The sequence below is a fragment of the Podarcis cretensis genome (genome assembly GCF_951804945.1).
Source record: "Podarcis cretensis genome assembly, chromosome: 5".
NCBI lineage: Eukaryota > Metazoa > Chordata > Lepidosauria > Squamata > Lacertidae > Podarcis > Podarcis cretensis.
The window spans coordinates 1,992,489-2,009,228 of NC_137174.1; the positions used below are offsets into that span (position 1 = coordinate 1,992,489).

The 16,740-nt window shown below is 41.4% G+C and overlaps 1 protein-coding gene across 2 annotated transcripts in view; it reads right to left on the reverse strand.

Annotated features, from left to right (window-relative positions):
- Positions 1-16,740, reverse strand: part of ETV6 (ETS variant transcription factor 6) — a 169,882-nt gene that overhangs the window by 8,719 nt on the left and 144,423 nt on the right. For both annotated transcript variants that reach the window (XM_079975337.1, XM_079975336.1), the window contains exons 6-7: positions 5,208-5,350; positions 2,485-2,585 (exon numbers count right to left, since the gene is read on the reverse strand). In XM_079975337.1, the coding sequence (XP_079831463.1) occupies positions 2,485-2,585; positions 5,208-5,350 (244 nt within the window). The remainder of the gene's footprint in view (positions 1-2,484; positions 2,586-5,207; positions 5,351-16,740) is intronic.

The window sequence follows — 16,740 nt, forward strand, 5'->3', positions numbered from 1 at the left end:
CGTTTTCTTAACTGCCAAGCTAACAGCTTTCCAGTCTTATTCGCTCATTAATTGTCTCATTAATTTTAACTTCCATTCAACCTCCTGATTCACCAACATGGAGAACTGAGTTTGCAACATTTTAATAGTTTGTTTTATTTGTTCGTCTTTACGTTTCAATGTTAGCTTTTTCTCATTCTTCATGAGGTGATTCAGGACTTCTTTCTTTTTCTCTTTCTGTCTTTTGGTGGCAATTTTTCTGTATCAAGAAGCCTCTCATTACAGCTTTACTTGCATCCCAAACCATTTCAAGTCCAGTTTCTTTATGTAGATTCCACTTAAAGTAGTCTTTTATTACCTCTTTAGCTTTTTCCACTATTGTTCGGTCATCAAATAAACTTTCATTCATCCTCCATCTGAAGGAGGACTGTTCTTTCCCTTTCAATTCCATAAGTGTTGAATTATGGTCTGATAGTATTCCCGGTGTGATCTCATTTTTAATTACTCTTGGTACTAGTTCCTTGAATATCCATATATAAACTATTCTTCCCAAACTGTGGTTCGGTTCGGAAAAAAAAAGTGAACTGTTTTGTAGTTGGATATTTTAGTGTCCATATATCAACTAGTCCAAGGTTTTCAATCAAGTCAAAGAATGTCTTTGGTAACTTGCCTTCTTTCGTTGCTTTCCTTTTTACTGATCTATCTAGTTCTGGCCGTACCACTCCATTGAGATCCCCCATTAAAATTATCTTCTGATGCATAAATTACAACAGCCTCTCCTCCAATTTTTTTTTTGTAAAATTCAGCCTTATTTTCATTTGGTGCATAAACTCCAACAATGATAATTTCCTCCCCCTTGCAGCATCATTTGGGCTACAATCACTCTCCCTTCTTCATCCTTGGAAATCAACTTAGGATCATACTTCTCCTTTATGTACAAGACTACTCCTCTTTTCTTATTTACATCTGAAGTTATAAAGTCTTTCCCCAACCTTTTGTTAATCAAAATATGTCTATGTTTCTTTGCCACATGTGTTTCTTGTAAACAAATTAAATCCAAATTCCGTCTTTTTAAAATATGCTCAATTTTATTTCTTTTAGATTTATTATTAAGACTGTTCACATTCCAAGTTATAAGTTTCAACGTCATTTCTCTGGTCACTACAGTCAATAAAATTTAACTTAAGGTTGGGTAGCTTTATCCTTATCAATATTTTCTTCCTCTCCCTTTTCTTCTCCTCCCTCTTCTTCTTCTTCCTCCTCCTCCTTATTTTCCTCCTTTTTCTTCTTCTTCTTTCCCTCCTTTGAATCCACAGTGGGTCCAGCAGGTCCAGTGAGACCAGCGTCCACCTTTCCTAATTCTTTCTCATATCTTCTGATGAATTTCTTAACATCAGTTAATTTAAATCTTTTATCTTTGTAATAAAATGACACCCCTTCTGGAAATTCCCATCTGTGTTGTATTCCATTTTTCTTCAACAATCCCATTAGTTGTTTATATCCATCTCTCTTTTGCAAAAATCTGGTAGGGATCTCCTTAAAAAATTATGATTGGTTTCCCATCAAAATAATTTATTATAACAGAACGTATTTCTTTCCAAAGGCTGGAGCTCAGCACATTAGAGTTCTCCCAACCAAACCACAGAGTCTTCACCAGGGCAAAAAAAATAAATCTCTAACTCCCACAAAAACCAAAATTCACTACAACGATAATCCCTGCCTCAGCACTTTATACAAAGTATCTGACGACTTTCAGTTTAACACTCACACAGCAGGGTTGTTCACTTCTGTCTTTACTCCTGCAACTTTCTTTCCTGCACCATCTTCCTTTCCTGCTCACTCATCCACAGCGCCTCATCACCCCTTTTGCTCAAACTACCCACTTCCACACCCTTGAGAGATGCTCAGCTCTCACTGGCTGCCCCTCTTGCTTCCCCTTCTGCCACAAGCCTTGCTTGCTTGCTGTGCCTACCTGTCATTGATGCTTCCCTCACTCTGGAGCATGTGCCACCTGTCACCAGCGTGACAATGGACTAGTACAAATATTATAAAGAGCTATATGCAGTCCTGAAAAAGAAAACCCAGTCCCCTGTTTTGGTCTTAATAGCTCTGAATTTTTTCAAAATGCAATTTTTGGCTTCATGCTTACATTAATGCAATATCGCAAATTCACCACTTGCTGAACATAAGTCACAGTTTGATTTGATTAATCCTCCAAGTGCCAAACTGTCAGCTTTATATGCAGAGCTGCACATACAGTCTACTCAGTGGCCTCATGGAATACTTCAACACTGATAGATACTGAGATATTGGTTTTAATGCTGTGAACTGGTGAACCCATCCCCAGCCTTCAGATATTCAGAAGTTTGGTTTTTAGTCAGGTTAGCTACATTTCTGGAGGGCGATAACCATTCTATTTTATAGCTTCCTCTAACATTATCCATAAGGAAATTTAGAAAAAGAATTTCTTGCAAACAACAAGGATGAAAAATGAGGAAGTATCACCTGAACAAAAGTCGTTGTCCTGGCTCCTTTCTGATAATATTTAGTTTATAATAGTGGCGCAGGGCTCTAGACATTTTCTCATATGTCATATTTGTTCTGTTCTGTAAAGAAAGAAGAAAAGCATGAAGCAATAATTAAATCATAATAATACAAAGAAAAAGGTGGTTGAGGTTTCTGTCTTTCCTTTTGTTCTGTTTCCCACATATATTAGTAGGCTACAGAATTGGGGAAGGAATCACTTTATCTCACAATATAATAAAAATCTAACAATGTCATCGCACAGCCCCCAATTGCCTCATCCCAGTCCTTGATATGCAGGATAGGGGAGGAAAAAGGAAGGCAAAGTGCACAACAGCAGTGGTCATGGCATGGGAGCAAGAAGGGAAGAACAATGAGAGGGTTTAAAATAATGACAGAAGTTTGAATAAAGCAGCAATGGAGTAAACTAAGAGGAAAACGGTGGTGGTTTGAGTAAAGTATGGACTATTTGTGAACTTCTTGTCCTTTAGCTCTCACACATGAGGCAGCTGAGAACCACAGAATTGGAAGGGACCCCAAGGGTCATCTAGTCCACCCCCTGCAAGGCAGGAATCTCAACTCAAGCATCCATGGCAGATGGCCATCCCACCTCTGCTTAAAACCCTCCAAGGAAGGAGAGTCCACTACCACCTGGAAGAGGCAAAAGTACAGCGAGAAGGGAAGAGCACTGAAAAGGAAAGAATGGCTGTTTTAAACAACAGCAAAGTTTGAAGTGGGGATGGAGAAACATTGAGAGGAAAACTGCTGTTTTAAACAACAGCAACAATTTGTGTAAAGCTAGGTGGGAGAAAAACAGAGGAAAACTGTGGTTTTAAACAGCAGAGATTTGAGTAAAGCAGGGATGAGTAGAAAACAGTGGCAATCTTAAACATTGCAGAGGTCTGAGTAGAGCATGCAGGGGTAACACTGGGGGGGGAGTGGTAGTTGAGTACAGTGACAAGGGAGTTTGGAAAGGCTTGGTTATCTTAGCTTATTGCTGTTCATTTCAAAGTACCCATCTCTGCTAAGTACCCATCTCTGCTATTTCTCCTTGTTAGAACTGGGGGGGGTTTTTTGGGGGGGCAAGGGGAAAGCAACCCTCAGTGTATCTCCGTGCCTGCTTTACTAAACCCTGGGCTGCTATTTAAAACAGCCACTTTTTCCTGTTCTGTCCCGCTCTCTTCTTGCTGTACTCAAACTTCCCCCTCATCAGGGCTGGAGTCAGGCGTAGGTCAGCACAACACAATGAATCACTTGTGGCCAGTAAAGTGAATTATTCAAGGAAACAATCCACAGCTCTGGCCTAGTGGTCTCAGAAACTCTTTCTAGGTCTTGCCCTGATGAAGCAGTTGCAAGGACTGAAGGACCCCAGTGCCCACTAGGACTCCTCCTCTCCAGGGTCTTTCCCGCGCAGTCTTAGGCTATGTCTGCACACAACCCCCCTCTGCTCTGCCCATTTCATTTCTCTGCGTGTCCTAGGAGACCGGGGGGAGGGGAGCTAGTCACAGCAGCAGCAGCAGCAGCAGACTCTTGGGCCTCTTCAGCAGCTTGCCTCTCTGCCTTCTGGTCCCCCTACTCTCCAGCCCCCACTTCCACCTCAGAGTCTGAACAGTGCTCTGCCACAGCCTCTTCCTGTTCACTAAACCCTGCCACCTCTTCTGCTGTTGACACCTCCTCCTCCCAGTCTTCTCCCTCAGACACTCACTGTTGTCCCACCACCAGTCCCCTGGCTCTGAGCCTTCTTCCCCAGAGGGTTCCCCAGCTGGATCCCCCCCACCACTCCTCTGCTTCCAGCCCGTCCATGACTGCGCTCCTCCATTCCTCAGCTGCCTCATGTGACAGATAAAGGATGTGGAGCCCTCCTTCCTGGTACCATTCAGCAAGAAGTTCTAAAATCAGTGTAATAACTTAGAATAGACAAGCAAAACCCACATAGTACAACATCCATTACTTAACTTAACCTTCTCTAACCGAACAGGATAACTGACAGACTTGCTCTTAAGATTCTACTCAACTTAGAGATACAGTGATATATATCAGCAAGGCATGTGTGCCTAAAGGGGCTGCAGAAGAGGAGAGGAGGCATGCAAATGTGGGTGGTCTGTGTGCAAGGGGCAGTTGAGAAAATTAGGGAGGAGGTATGCAATGGGGTTGAAGATGAAAGCGGGGAATGAAAATGTATGCAGAAGAGGAGTGGTGGCAGAAGGTGAACAGGGTGGTGGCTGCAAGGTGTGGTAGGAGGAAGGTGCAGGAATTACTATTGTGTGCAAAGGGCATTGCACAAAAGGAGGATGCATAGACACAGGAGTGAAGATGAAAACGGATGTAAAGCAGGGCTGCAGAATAGAAGAGTTGTGGCTTCAAAAATGGGGCTTGAAAGGTGAAAAGCTCTATTTGTAGCTGCATGGTTTGACAAGGGAAAGCTCTAGGGATGTGGGGGGCTGGGAGGGAGGTTGGCAAGCAGAGTGAGTAAGGATGCAGCCCCTAGTCTACATTAAAAAAAAATCCCAGTTATTACAGTTCTGTTACACCCAAGCCATGGACCAAGAAACAGCAACATGCATGGAGCCAGATTGTGTAGATTCTTAGTAGCCCCTATCTCAGGGACACTGTTGCCTTGAGATCAACACCTCTCCCTTTCTCTGTCCAACATTGCCAGGTTAGGTCAGCAATACTTGGTGTACTAAAGCTAAGCTGCTCTTTACCTTATGGTTTCCCCACAGCCTGGCCAGTCCGTTAGGATCCACTATCCGGAATATTTTGGATTCTCTGTCCTCCCATCGGATGAAGTTTTCGTACCGGCTGTCTGACAGCAGCTGATAGACATAATCCCAAAGGAGCCTGCAGTCTGTGAAGAGGACACAAAGGTTTTGAAAAGACCCACGCCTGGAATGAATTGGGCACCAGGAATGATGCTGACAATTCAGATTTCCACCTAAGAACACCAGAGTTGTCTCGGGAGATCAGATGAGAGGTCCCTTCCATCTCCCACCACCGGAAGCCAGTCAGACGCCGCAGGGAAATTACAAGCAAGATCAGGAAACAGACGACAGTTCCCTGTTGATTGTCCTCAGAATCTGGTATTCAAAGATATAGCGTTTCTATATATGGCGGCTTTAGCTATCATGCACATTAGCCTTTGATAAACCATGTATTTGTCTAATTGTTTCTATTAAAAAATGATTGCACATTTGAAATAATTTGTTTCTAGAAATTTTGTGTTTTTGTCATGATCCTTGTTTGCTAATGTAACAGAAAATTCCACATGTATGTCCCTTAACACTTTTCTCCAACTCAGCATTTGCATGATTCTGTGAAAGCACTGCAATTACTTCAGAGCTATTAAGTAGTTAAATGCCTTCACTTTTGATAATTGGATTGAAATTTCACCCTGGCTAGATCTCTAATTAAAGGTCTAACAGATTATTTAAATTTTGATTACTTCTCCCCTCTTTCTTTCAAGCCAGTATTTTTAGATTGGTTAAGCAAAAAGGTTAGTTCTCCCCACTCCTTCAGTTTCATGCAAGTAAATTTTACACCACAGGCATATTCAGTGAGAAATTTAGAATTCAAAAACTGGTTGCAGACCAAAGCTAAGAAATTGTCACACTTCAAAGACAGCTTTTTTTTCTAAAAGGGGAAGGTTGAATTTCACACCCCATGGGATGGCATTCAGCATAGAATGTATTTATTTATTTATTTGAATTTGTTTGTTGTCTCATCACACTAGTTTTCTAGGTGCCCTATAAGTACCCTGGTGGACTTACAGCCCCTAATTTATTTAAACATTTCTGTTCTGCTTTTCTGCTGAACATGGTCTTTAAATAGCTCATGCCAATATGAAAAGATACAGACAACATATCATTTAAAAGATTCAAATCTACTTTAAAACAAGCCAGCAAACCATAAACATTAATTGAGAAAGAATATGCACAAATAACAGTCTCAAACCAGCTTACAAAAGTATGGCAGAAAAACACTATCATTTATTTTCTACTGATGGAGCAGATCTGGTAAATTTCCTGCAGGAATGAATTCCAGCAGTGACAATGCCTGATTTATAGCACCAGGAAATTTTACCTCAGACAGAAATGGGAATCAAATTATATATATTTCATTTATTATTATAGGGGAAGAATAGATAATTTGTATTATAAAGAAGAGCATATTGTATATACTCTTGAATGTCTTTCTATATATCATGGAATTCTACTCAATATTGATTCAGAGCAGATTCCAACACATAGTTAGCAGAGTAAAAACTTAAACATGTTGCAGGATTCCCTCCCAAATAGACCAGAGGCAATCAATTATATTTCATCCAGCAGAGCTTTACTGCTACTGAAGACAAATGAGCATAATGGTCACAAATCCAATACATTCAGGATTGGCACTGCCCATAAGAAATCCAGTTGCAGCAGACTTAACTTACAATAACTTATAATAAGTCTAAACCTTAATGCTAAGCATACTATGTACAGAACACTACGTTAGAAGAGAAAAAGAGAGATAAAGTGAAACCCAGGCTCCTTCTGGCCTTATTTTTAGAGTCAGCATGACCTTGACAGAGAACCAGTTGAAACCAGCTGTACTCAGCTTCTCTGAAGGAATAGCCCAAACATCAGGAACCTTCTGCTTGTTTCTTTCACACAGAGAAACTTCCAGAACCCTACACATCAGATCAATACTTTTTGTACTAAGAAATGCAAACTGACACTATATACATAAAAAATGTGAGGCTGTTGTCATGCTGCAGTTCACATGGCATAAGTGGCCACATCACCTCCAGGATGGCAAATGGCAGGCAAGCAAGCAGCACTGGGGGGAACCTGTCAGGCCTGGTCGTTGTCCTCTTCAGATCACCACACAAACACTTCTTGTCTTTTATAACTTTTTATTGCGTATTAACAAAACAATCTTATAAACGGTTCTTAACTATTCTTCCTCCGAGTCACTTCTTTCAGATCCCTTCTGAGCTCTGCTTCTCCGTGACCAGCCACCCTCAAAATGGCGAAGGCGCCCTTCCCTTCGCTTTCCCGCTCTTCTTTCTACCCTCCTGGCTAGAGCTGGCCTGTATCTCCCCTCCTCCCAATCTGAGCTAGAACTCAACCCTGGCCTTGCCTGGGAACAGCCGGTCCCTCCCTCTTGTTCCTCCTGCTCCCTTCTATTAGATTCACCGCTCTCCTTCCCCCCTCTGGGAAACTGGAAACTTCTAACTCTTCCCTGACACAACCTGCCCAGGAAAGCTATTTTACAGCGGAGGGAGAGGTGATGCAAGAGCGGTTTAGCAAGCCACTTTATGAAGCCCCCACTCCTTCATTAGGTGCAAGGGGAATGGGAGGGCCTTGGAGCAAAGGGGTGGGGGAGGTATGGGGGAAGGGCAGATGGCAAAGAAGCTGGAGGGTAGTTGGAGAAGTTGGATGGTTGGTGAGAAGAGTGAGCAGGGGTACTGCACAAAGTCGCTCAATTAGGATTTGATTAATTCTGATTTATCAAGTATTAAATTTAGGTACTGACAAAGTGATACTGACATTAACCCTATCAAGACAAAAGGTTAGAAGGAATTCAACACATGTTGTCTCCCTTAGTAAGGACATTTTCTGGGGTACTTCCATATGGGGTCTGCATTTGCAAACTGGTCACTGAAAGATTGCAGACTGGTAGTTGGCAATAGGTTACTTATTCCGTTTCCCTCAGTTAAATGGCAAGGAGTCCAAAGCTGTGTGGATGCTACACAATGTATGCAGGAATAGCACCTTTAATAATAAACTAAACCTCAGGAAGAACTTTCTGATGGTGAGAGCTGTTTTGTGTGGTGTAGTGCTTAAGAAGGACAGATGTCCTGGTGCTCACTGGAAGGACAGATCCTGAAGCGGAGGCTCCAATACTGTCAGGGAACTGCCATCAGAGACAGAGGTGGAGGGAAGGCTCCAGAGCAATGCCGGAGAGGGTCCCAGCAGGGAGAGAAGCAGCCCAGCTGCTGGGGAAGGAAATCAACGTAACACCAGGAGAGAAGGAGGGCAGATGGGGGAATCGGAGAAAAGGCTCCAGGACTCTTCACCGGAGACTAGTGGGGAGAGCACGGGTCCTCCGCTGCCCACACCCTCCCTGCGCAGAAGACTTCCGCGCAGGGAGAGTAGGAGGAGACTTGGCGTCAAACAACTTTTTTTTTTTTTTTTTTTATAATAATTTTTATTAATTTTCCACACAGATAATAAACAGCAATATAACACAATATAACTTCATACTCATTGGTTCATAACCTTTTTTCTTTGACTTCCCCATACCTCTCCATCCCTGCATCCTTGTTTAATAATTCTTTAGCAACCCTTAAGTCCATTGTCTTAATTCCTTTTCGTAAATATTTCTTAAGTTTTTTTTGTTTACTGCTGCAATTCTTTACTTCTTACCCCCTGACATCTTAACATTCCTCAATTTTACAATTATTTTTAAGATATATTTTGAAGTTCTTCCAGTCCTCTTCCACTGTCTCTTTCCCCTGGTCCCGGATTCTGCCCGTCATCTCGGCCAGTCCCATAAAGTCAATCACCTTTGTTTGCCATTCTTCCAGAGTAGGTAATTCTTGCGTCTTCCAATACTTTGCCAGTAGAATTCTTGCTGCTGTAGTGGCATACATAAAGAAAGTCCTATCCTTTCTTAACACCACTTGGCCCACCATACCCAAAAGGAAAGCCTCTGGTTTCTTAGGAAAAGTCCACTTAAGGACCTTCTTAATTTCATTATAGATCATTTCCCAGAAAGCTTTAACCTTTGGGCAGGTCCACCAAAGGTGGTAGAAAGTGCCTTCAGTCTCATTACATTTCCAACACTTATTATTAGGCAAATGATAAATCTTTGCTAGCTTGACTGGGGTCATGTACCACCGGTAGATCATTTTCATAATATTTTCTTTTAAAGCATTACATGCAGTAAATCTAATACCGGTGGTCCATAATTGTTCCCAGTCAGCAAACATGATATCATGACCTATATCTTGTGCCCATTTGATCATAGCTGATTTCACCGTTTCATCCTGTGTATTCCATTTTAACAGCAAGTTATACATTCTTGATAAATTCTTAGTATTGGGTTCCAACAATTCTGTTTCTAATCTTGACTTCTCTTTCTGAAATCCTATTTTCCTGTCCTGTTTAAACGTCTCATTTATCTGATAGTAATGCAACCAATCTCGAACCTTAGGTTTTAGTTTCTCATAACTCTGAAGTTTCACCCTTTCACCATCGTATTCTATGATCTCATGATATTTTGGCCATTTAGAATCCATATTAAGCTTTTTTACTTCCCTAGCTTCCATTGGTGACACCCACCTAGGGGTTTTACTTTCCAACAAATCTTTGTATCTAATCCAAACGTTGTACAATGCTTTCCTTACAATATGGTTTTTAAAACTTTTATACACCTTTACCTTGTCATACCATAAATATGCATGCCAACCAAAACTATTGTCATACCCTTCCAGATCCAAAATGTCAGTATTCTCAAGAAGTAGCCAGTGTTTCAACCAGCAGAAAGCTGCTGATTCATAATAAAGTCTTAAGTCCGGCAGGGCAAACCCCCCTCTGTCCTTTGCATCAGTTAAAATCTTAAATTTAATTCTGGGCTTTTTGCCCTGCCAGACAAATTTTGATATGTCTTTCTGCCACTTCTTGAAACAGTCCATCTTATCCACAATCTGCAACGTCTGGAATAAAAACAGCATTCTAGGCAATACATTCATCTTAATAGTAGCGATTCGGCCTAACAAGGAAAGTTTCAGCCTTGACCATATTTCCAGATCCTTTTTAACTTCTGACCAACATTTTTCATAATTATCCTTAAATAAGTTCACATTCTTGGATGTTAAGTTTACCCCCAGGTATTTTACCCTTTTTGTAATTTCCAAACCTGTTTCATTCTGAAAACTCTCTCTTTCTTCCATTGTTAAATTTTTTTCCAACACTTTCGTTTTTTGTCTATTCAATTTAAAACCTGCTACTCGACCAAATGTTTCAATTAGTTCTAATACTCTTTTAGTACTAGTGTCTGGCTGTTGCAAAGTCAATACTAGGTCATCTGCAAATGCTCTTAATTTATAATGTCTAACTCCGACCTGAACTCCTTTAACCAACTGGTCCTTTCTAATCATGTTTAACAAAACCTCCAGGACCGATATAAAAAGCAAAGGGGATATTGGGCAGCCCTGTCGTGTACCTTTTTCTATAGGTATTTCTTCTGTTACCACGTTATTTACAATTAATTTGGCCTTTTGTTGAGAGTATATTGCACCTATACCGTTTTCAAAACCTTGTCCTACCCCCATCCCTTGGAGATTCTTTTTCATAAAAGTCCAACAAATGTTGTCGAAGGCTTTCTCCGCGTCCACAAAAATCAAAACTGCTTTCCTATTAATGTCAACGTCCAGCAGCTCCAAAATGTCTATAATGTTCCTCACATTGTCTGACATATGTCTACCTGGGAGAAAGCCTGTTTGGTCCTTATGAATCTCTTCTACCAACACTCTTTTCAATCTTTTTGCCAAAATGTCTGCAAAAATTTTGTAATCCACATTGAGTAAAGATATAGGGCGGTAGTTTTTAACCTGGTTCTTCTCAGTCTCTGTTTTCGGTATAAGTGAGATGAAAGCCTCTTTCCACGATTCAGGTGCCTTTTTCCCCTTCAAAATTTCATTGCAAACTTCCTTCAATGGTTGTATCAGCCATTCTCTCAGCATTTTGTAGTATTTGGCCGTCAGGCCATCTGGTCCTGGTGATTTTCCCAATTTCATATTTTGAATGGCACCCTCTATTTCTTGTTCTGTTATTTCCTCGTTTAAGATCCTTTTACTTTGTTCTGAGATTTTTGGTAAACCGTATTTTCTGATGAATTCTTCTATTTCTTGCTCGTTGGTTGGCCCTTGTGCATACAATTTCTTAAAAAAGCTTTGAAAACAATTGTTGATCTCGTTGGGTTTGTGGATAATCTTTCCATCCATTTCTAAACTTGTTACCGTATTCATTTTCTGCCTTTTTTTCAATTGCCATGACAGAAGTTTCCCACATTTATCCGCTGATTCAAAAGTTTTTTGTCTCATTTGCTTTATCTTCCATTCTATTTGTTGGTTCATGAGTTCCATGTATTGCATCTGATGAAACTTTATTTCTCTCAAAATCTCATGGGACTTTGGTTTGGACCTCAACTTCTTCTCTCCTTCTTTTATTTTTTCTAAAATTTTTTCCTTCTTTTCATTTTGTTGCTTCCTCTTAATAGAATTTTGTTGAATTAGGAAACCTCGCATCACGGCTTTGCTTGCGTCCCAAATTATTCTTTTTTCCACATCTGTTTTCCTGTTGATCTCAAAGTAATCTTTTAATGTTTTAAGGGCCTTCTTATGGATCTCTTCGTCCTTGAATAGGGTGTCATTCATTCTCCATCTAAAGGAACCAGTTGTTGTTAGTTTCATCTCCATCTTGACCGCATTATGGTCGGAGCACGTTTTTGGGCAGATTTCTACTTTTTTTGTTCTTGACGCCAGACTACTAGAAATCCAAATTTGGTCTATTCTTGTCCATGTCATGTTTGCTTCTGAGAAGAAAGTTCCCTCTCTCTCTAAAGGATTCTTTGTTCTCCAAATGTCAATCAAGTCCATTGTTTCAGTCATTTCAAAAAAGATCCTTGGTAGTCTCCCTTCTTTCGAGATCACTTGTCTCTGTGCTTTATCCATGTTTGTTGAGACAACTCCATTCATATCTCCCATCATTAGGATTTTATAATCTAAAAAGTCAACTAATGTCTCATGCAACTTCCTAAAAAATTCAGCCTTCCCTTCATTTGGGGCATAAACTCCCACAATTAATATCTTTTCTCCTTGAATTTGTATTTCAATTGCCAGGTATCTTCCTTGTTCATCTTTAAATATTAATTTTGGAGCCAACTTTTCCTTTGCATAGATCACCACACCTCTTTTCTTTACTTTGTCTGATGAGATGAATTCTTGACCGAGTCTCTTATTTATTAATAATTTCCTGTGTATCCTGGCAATATGGGTTTCTTGCAAACATATTATGTCTAATTGTTCTTTCTTCAAAATGTGAAAAACCTGTCTTCTTTTCCGAGGAAGGTTCAAACCATTACAGTTCCAACTAAGGAGTTGCAGAGACATTTTGTATTTAGGTAGCTGTTCCTCCAACTGCTCCAAGCTTCTGCTCTTCCTCCGATGGTGGTAGTGAAAGTCCAAATGACAAATTTGCTATATCGGGTGGTTCCCTCTCCTCCACGGTTCCTTTCTGCAGATCCTCCAGGTACTTCTCTAGAAATAGTTCTTTGTCCTGAATTGTTTTTATTTTAATCTTCCTTCCATTGAAGTTAAAGGACAATCCTTGTGGAAACTCCCATCTGAATGGTATAGTATTTTTCTTCAGCAGGTCTACTAAACTCTTGTAATATGTTCTCACCTCTAAAATGTATTTAGGAATGTCCTTAAAAATCTGTATCTGACAATTTTGGATCACCAATGCCTTTTGATAATGCAAATTCAATATTCTATCTCTTTCTTCTTTTGATCTCAATGTAATTAGGCAGTCCCTTGGTTTTTTGTCCTGCCTTCTACCCAGTCGAAAGGCTGATATTATCTCAAGTTCCTCATCTTCCTCCCATTCCTCCCGCCAAAAAGTTATGATGTTCTCTGTGAGAAATTTCACAAGGTTGTCCCCTTCCCCTTCAGGCACCAATCTAAATTTTAAATTCTTCTCTTTACGTTGAAGTTCCAGTAAGGAGAGGGCTGCATCAGCTCATTCACTTTTTTAATAATAGGCCCAAATTTTTCCCTTGTCTCTTCAGCCGTTATTTTTGCACTTTCTGCAATCTTTCGTGTTTCTGAACTTTCCTGAATTAATCTATTTATAGAATCTGTGTTCGATGCAACACTAGCCGTATTCACATCCAACCTTGTTGTCAACTCTGTTAATTTTTTAGAATTCTCTGTCGAAAGTTTTGTCAATGCTTCCAGGGATTGATTTATTTTAAGTAGAGCCTGAGTCATAGGATCCATAGAAGCTGGTGTTTTTTCCTGCACAGCTGCAGTTCCTGATATAGAGGCCCTTTTCTTGTGAGATTGTTTTGCTTTCTGCCTTGTTACTATCTCTTCTGTAGGGGCACTCATATCCTCAAGGTCGTTTTCACAGAGTTGATTCCCAAGTGGAAAATCCCACTGTTACTTTTTCAAGTGCAACAGTTTCAGATAGAGCCCTCTAGAGGGAGCATTCAATTGTATCCAAATGGCAGAGATAGAAGAAAACAAAGAAGCAAGGAAGTATAACAGTAGCCAAAAGTTTCCAATGTCCAAATTGTAATGTCTCTATTTTTCTATGTGGCCAAAATGCAGCAAAGTACATCTAAGGTCCGATAGCTTTTTTGCAAACAAGTCCCCACTTCTCAAAGTTTGACAGTCCACATCCCGGTGTCTTGTTTGGGCAGCCCGACCCCAGGGGATTTGGCAATGGAAGGTCTTAATTTTCCATTAATTTTCCAGCAGGTTAACAGCGTTCCAATCCCTTCCCCCCTTCTCCTGCCAATCTGGGGGGAGGTTTTAAGTCCGATGTCAGTTTGACAGCTTAAAAAAATTAGAAAGGTTCCCTTTAAGTGCAGCTTGATTTTCGTTGCTTTATTCCTTCTGCAGTTCCGGGGAGGCAGACTTCCTTAATTTTTGCCTTTCCCGTTTTCAGCCAATTTTTTTTTTAAAGTCCCGTTACTTTTCCAATCTTACTCACGGGTGTTATGGTCAAATTCCAATTGCAGGAAGGAATCGGCGCTCTCCGCTCATGGCGACGCGGCTTCACTCCGCTAGCTGGGTGACGACTCTCAGCACCGCGCTTACCCCGATGCCGCTCAGAAGCCTTTAAAAAGGCTCCCTCACAGTACCGGGGGGCGCAAAGGGTGCCCACCGAATCTCCTTTGTTCACAGGCTCCGCGCCTGTGATTTTAGGGGTCCCCCGCTTGCCATAGCGGGTAAGACCCGAACTAACGGAGCAGTCCTGCCTCGGAGCTCGAGGCTCGGACCGCCATTAAGCGCTGGCGCCGACCGGAAGTCCGTCCCGAGACTAGTGGGGAGAGCACGGGTCCTCCGCTGCCCACACCCTCCCTGTGCAGAAGACTTCCGCGCAGGGAGAGTAGGAGGAGACTTGGCGTCAAACAACTTTTTTGCTGGAAGAAGTTTAAGAAACGCCCACTGACGGATTCTGCCAGCGACTGAGACAGCCACACAGTGAAGGGCTGTCCAGACAGAAAGGGTTCAACCAGGCAACCAAGCCAAGAGTGGCGGCAACTTACGCATGAGCAACCCCCTAGAACCATTACAAATACTTTGGCCAGAGAAGACTCCCTGGAAAAGACCCTGATGTTGCGAAAGATGGAGGGCACAAGGAGAAGGAGACGACAGAGGACAAGATGGTTGGACAGTGTTCTCGAAGCTACCAGCATGAGTTTGACCAAACTGCGGGAGGCGGTGGAAGACAGAAGTGCCTGGCGTGCTTTGGTCCATGGGGTCACGAAGAGTCGGACACGACTAAACGACAACAACAACAGTGGTTAAAAGCGGTGGACTTGTAATCTGGGGAACTGGGTTCGCATCTCCGCTCCTCCACCTGCAGCTGCTGGGTGACCTTGGGCCAGCCACACTTCTCTGAAGTCTCTCAGCCCCACTCACCTCACAGAGTGTTTGTTGTGGGGGAGGAAGAGAAAGGAGATTGTTAGCCACTTTGAGACTCCTTAGGGTAGTGATAACTTCTGAGTGTGTTGAGAATTTCAGCTTGCATCTGCTCAGGGATCATGTCTTAGGTTCAGCCTCTGACTCGTGGTCTGTTGGAAGTCTTTTCAAAGTTTTGGAATGAAGCAAAGGGCTGTATCGTTAACATGATACCTCCTAAATGTTTGCTAATGCATTGTATATCTTGGCCATCTCCAAAGTTTTCTGGGGAACTTGGAGGAATGAAATAGCTGGGGTGAAAGTGAAGGAAGCGCCAGAGCACATGTTAGGGCTTATTCCTCCACAGCAGTGGTGTCAGAAGAGGGCTTCTCTACTTCTATTGTGTCTATGCAATGTTGGCTGCAGGATGCTTTTAGGGGCTGGGAAGCATTCTGAATGTTATAATTCATTAATATAATTACCATTCTTGTTAGGGAATGTGAATTATGGGAATACGATGCACCGAACTAATTGCCTAAGTGCATGGCAGAATATAAAAAAGTAGTTTCATAGCTAGGTTGGTTGCATAAGGCTACAGGAATCAGGGAGCATGGGAACTGAAATGCACGGCCAGGAGGCACCAAAGATGAAAGAACAAGGCAGATGGAACTAAGTGCTGCCTTGTTCTTTATTTCTTGGCTATGACTAGCACCAAGCAAATATTCATGACTTGCTTGGAACCCTGAAGCCAAAAACAGCAAAGAAGGAGCAGCTTCCCACAGCAGACAGGTATTTCCAGTACAGATGCAAGACTTTTCTCAAGCATATGTTTCTTCTACAAATCCAGGACTGGTCAAAACAGAATTCATAAATGCGGGACACTGAGTCATACCTGAATCGCCCTGTGATCTTCATATGAAGGGTGGTATATAATAATAATAATAATAATAATAATAATAATAGTAGTAGTAGTAGTAGTAGTAGTAGTAACAACAAAATAGTAGGGGAATATAGTAGTTCTATATAGTTAGCATTTGAATTTGTCTAGTAGGGAAAGTAGCCATTGTGTGTGGGGGGGTGGAAGTTAATCCCTCCACCTCAGTGCTGTGGCCCAGACCCAATTTCACCCCACCCATGTTGGCTTTTAAAGTAAATTAAAAGAGAGATAAGCAATCATAAATCTCTCCTGTCTCATCTAGTTGATGAGTGTTTGTGGGATTAATTGTTAAAATAAATGGAGAGGGGAAAACTTGCATGGAAGTTTTTATGACTGAAAGAGTGTTTTGCTATATTATACAGCGATATAGGTTGGTTGTGCTTCTACATTCTTATTTTACACATCAGATAGCACTTTCATTGATATACCTTGGCTGTTTGTCCAGCTAAGCAGACTTCCTAGCAGATTACATTTCATTCAGACTAACCAGATTAGCCAGGGGAAACCTAAGCAATCCTGCCATTTCCTTCTTGCTTATCACTTTGCGTGAAGTATTAGAACCCCCTTTTAGTTTCTTTTGAGTGTTGCTTTTTAATTAAAAAGTCAGCAAAAAATGCTTCAG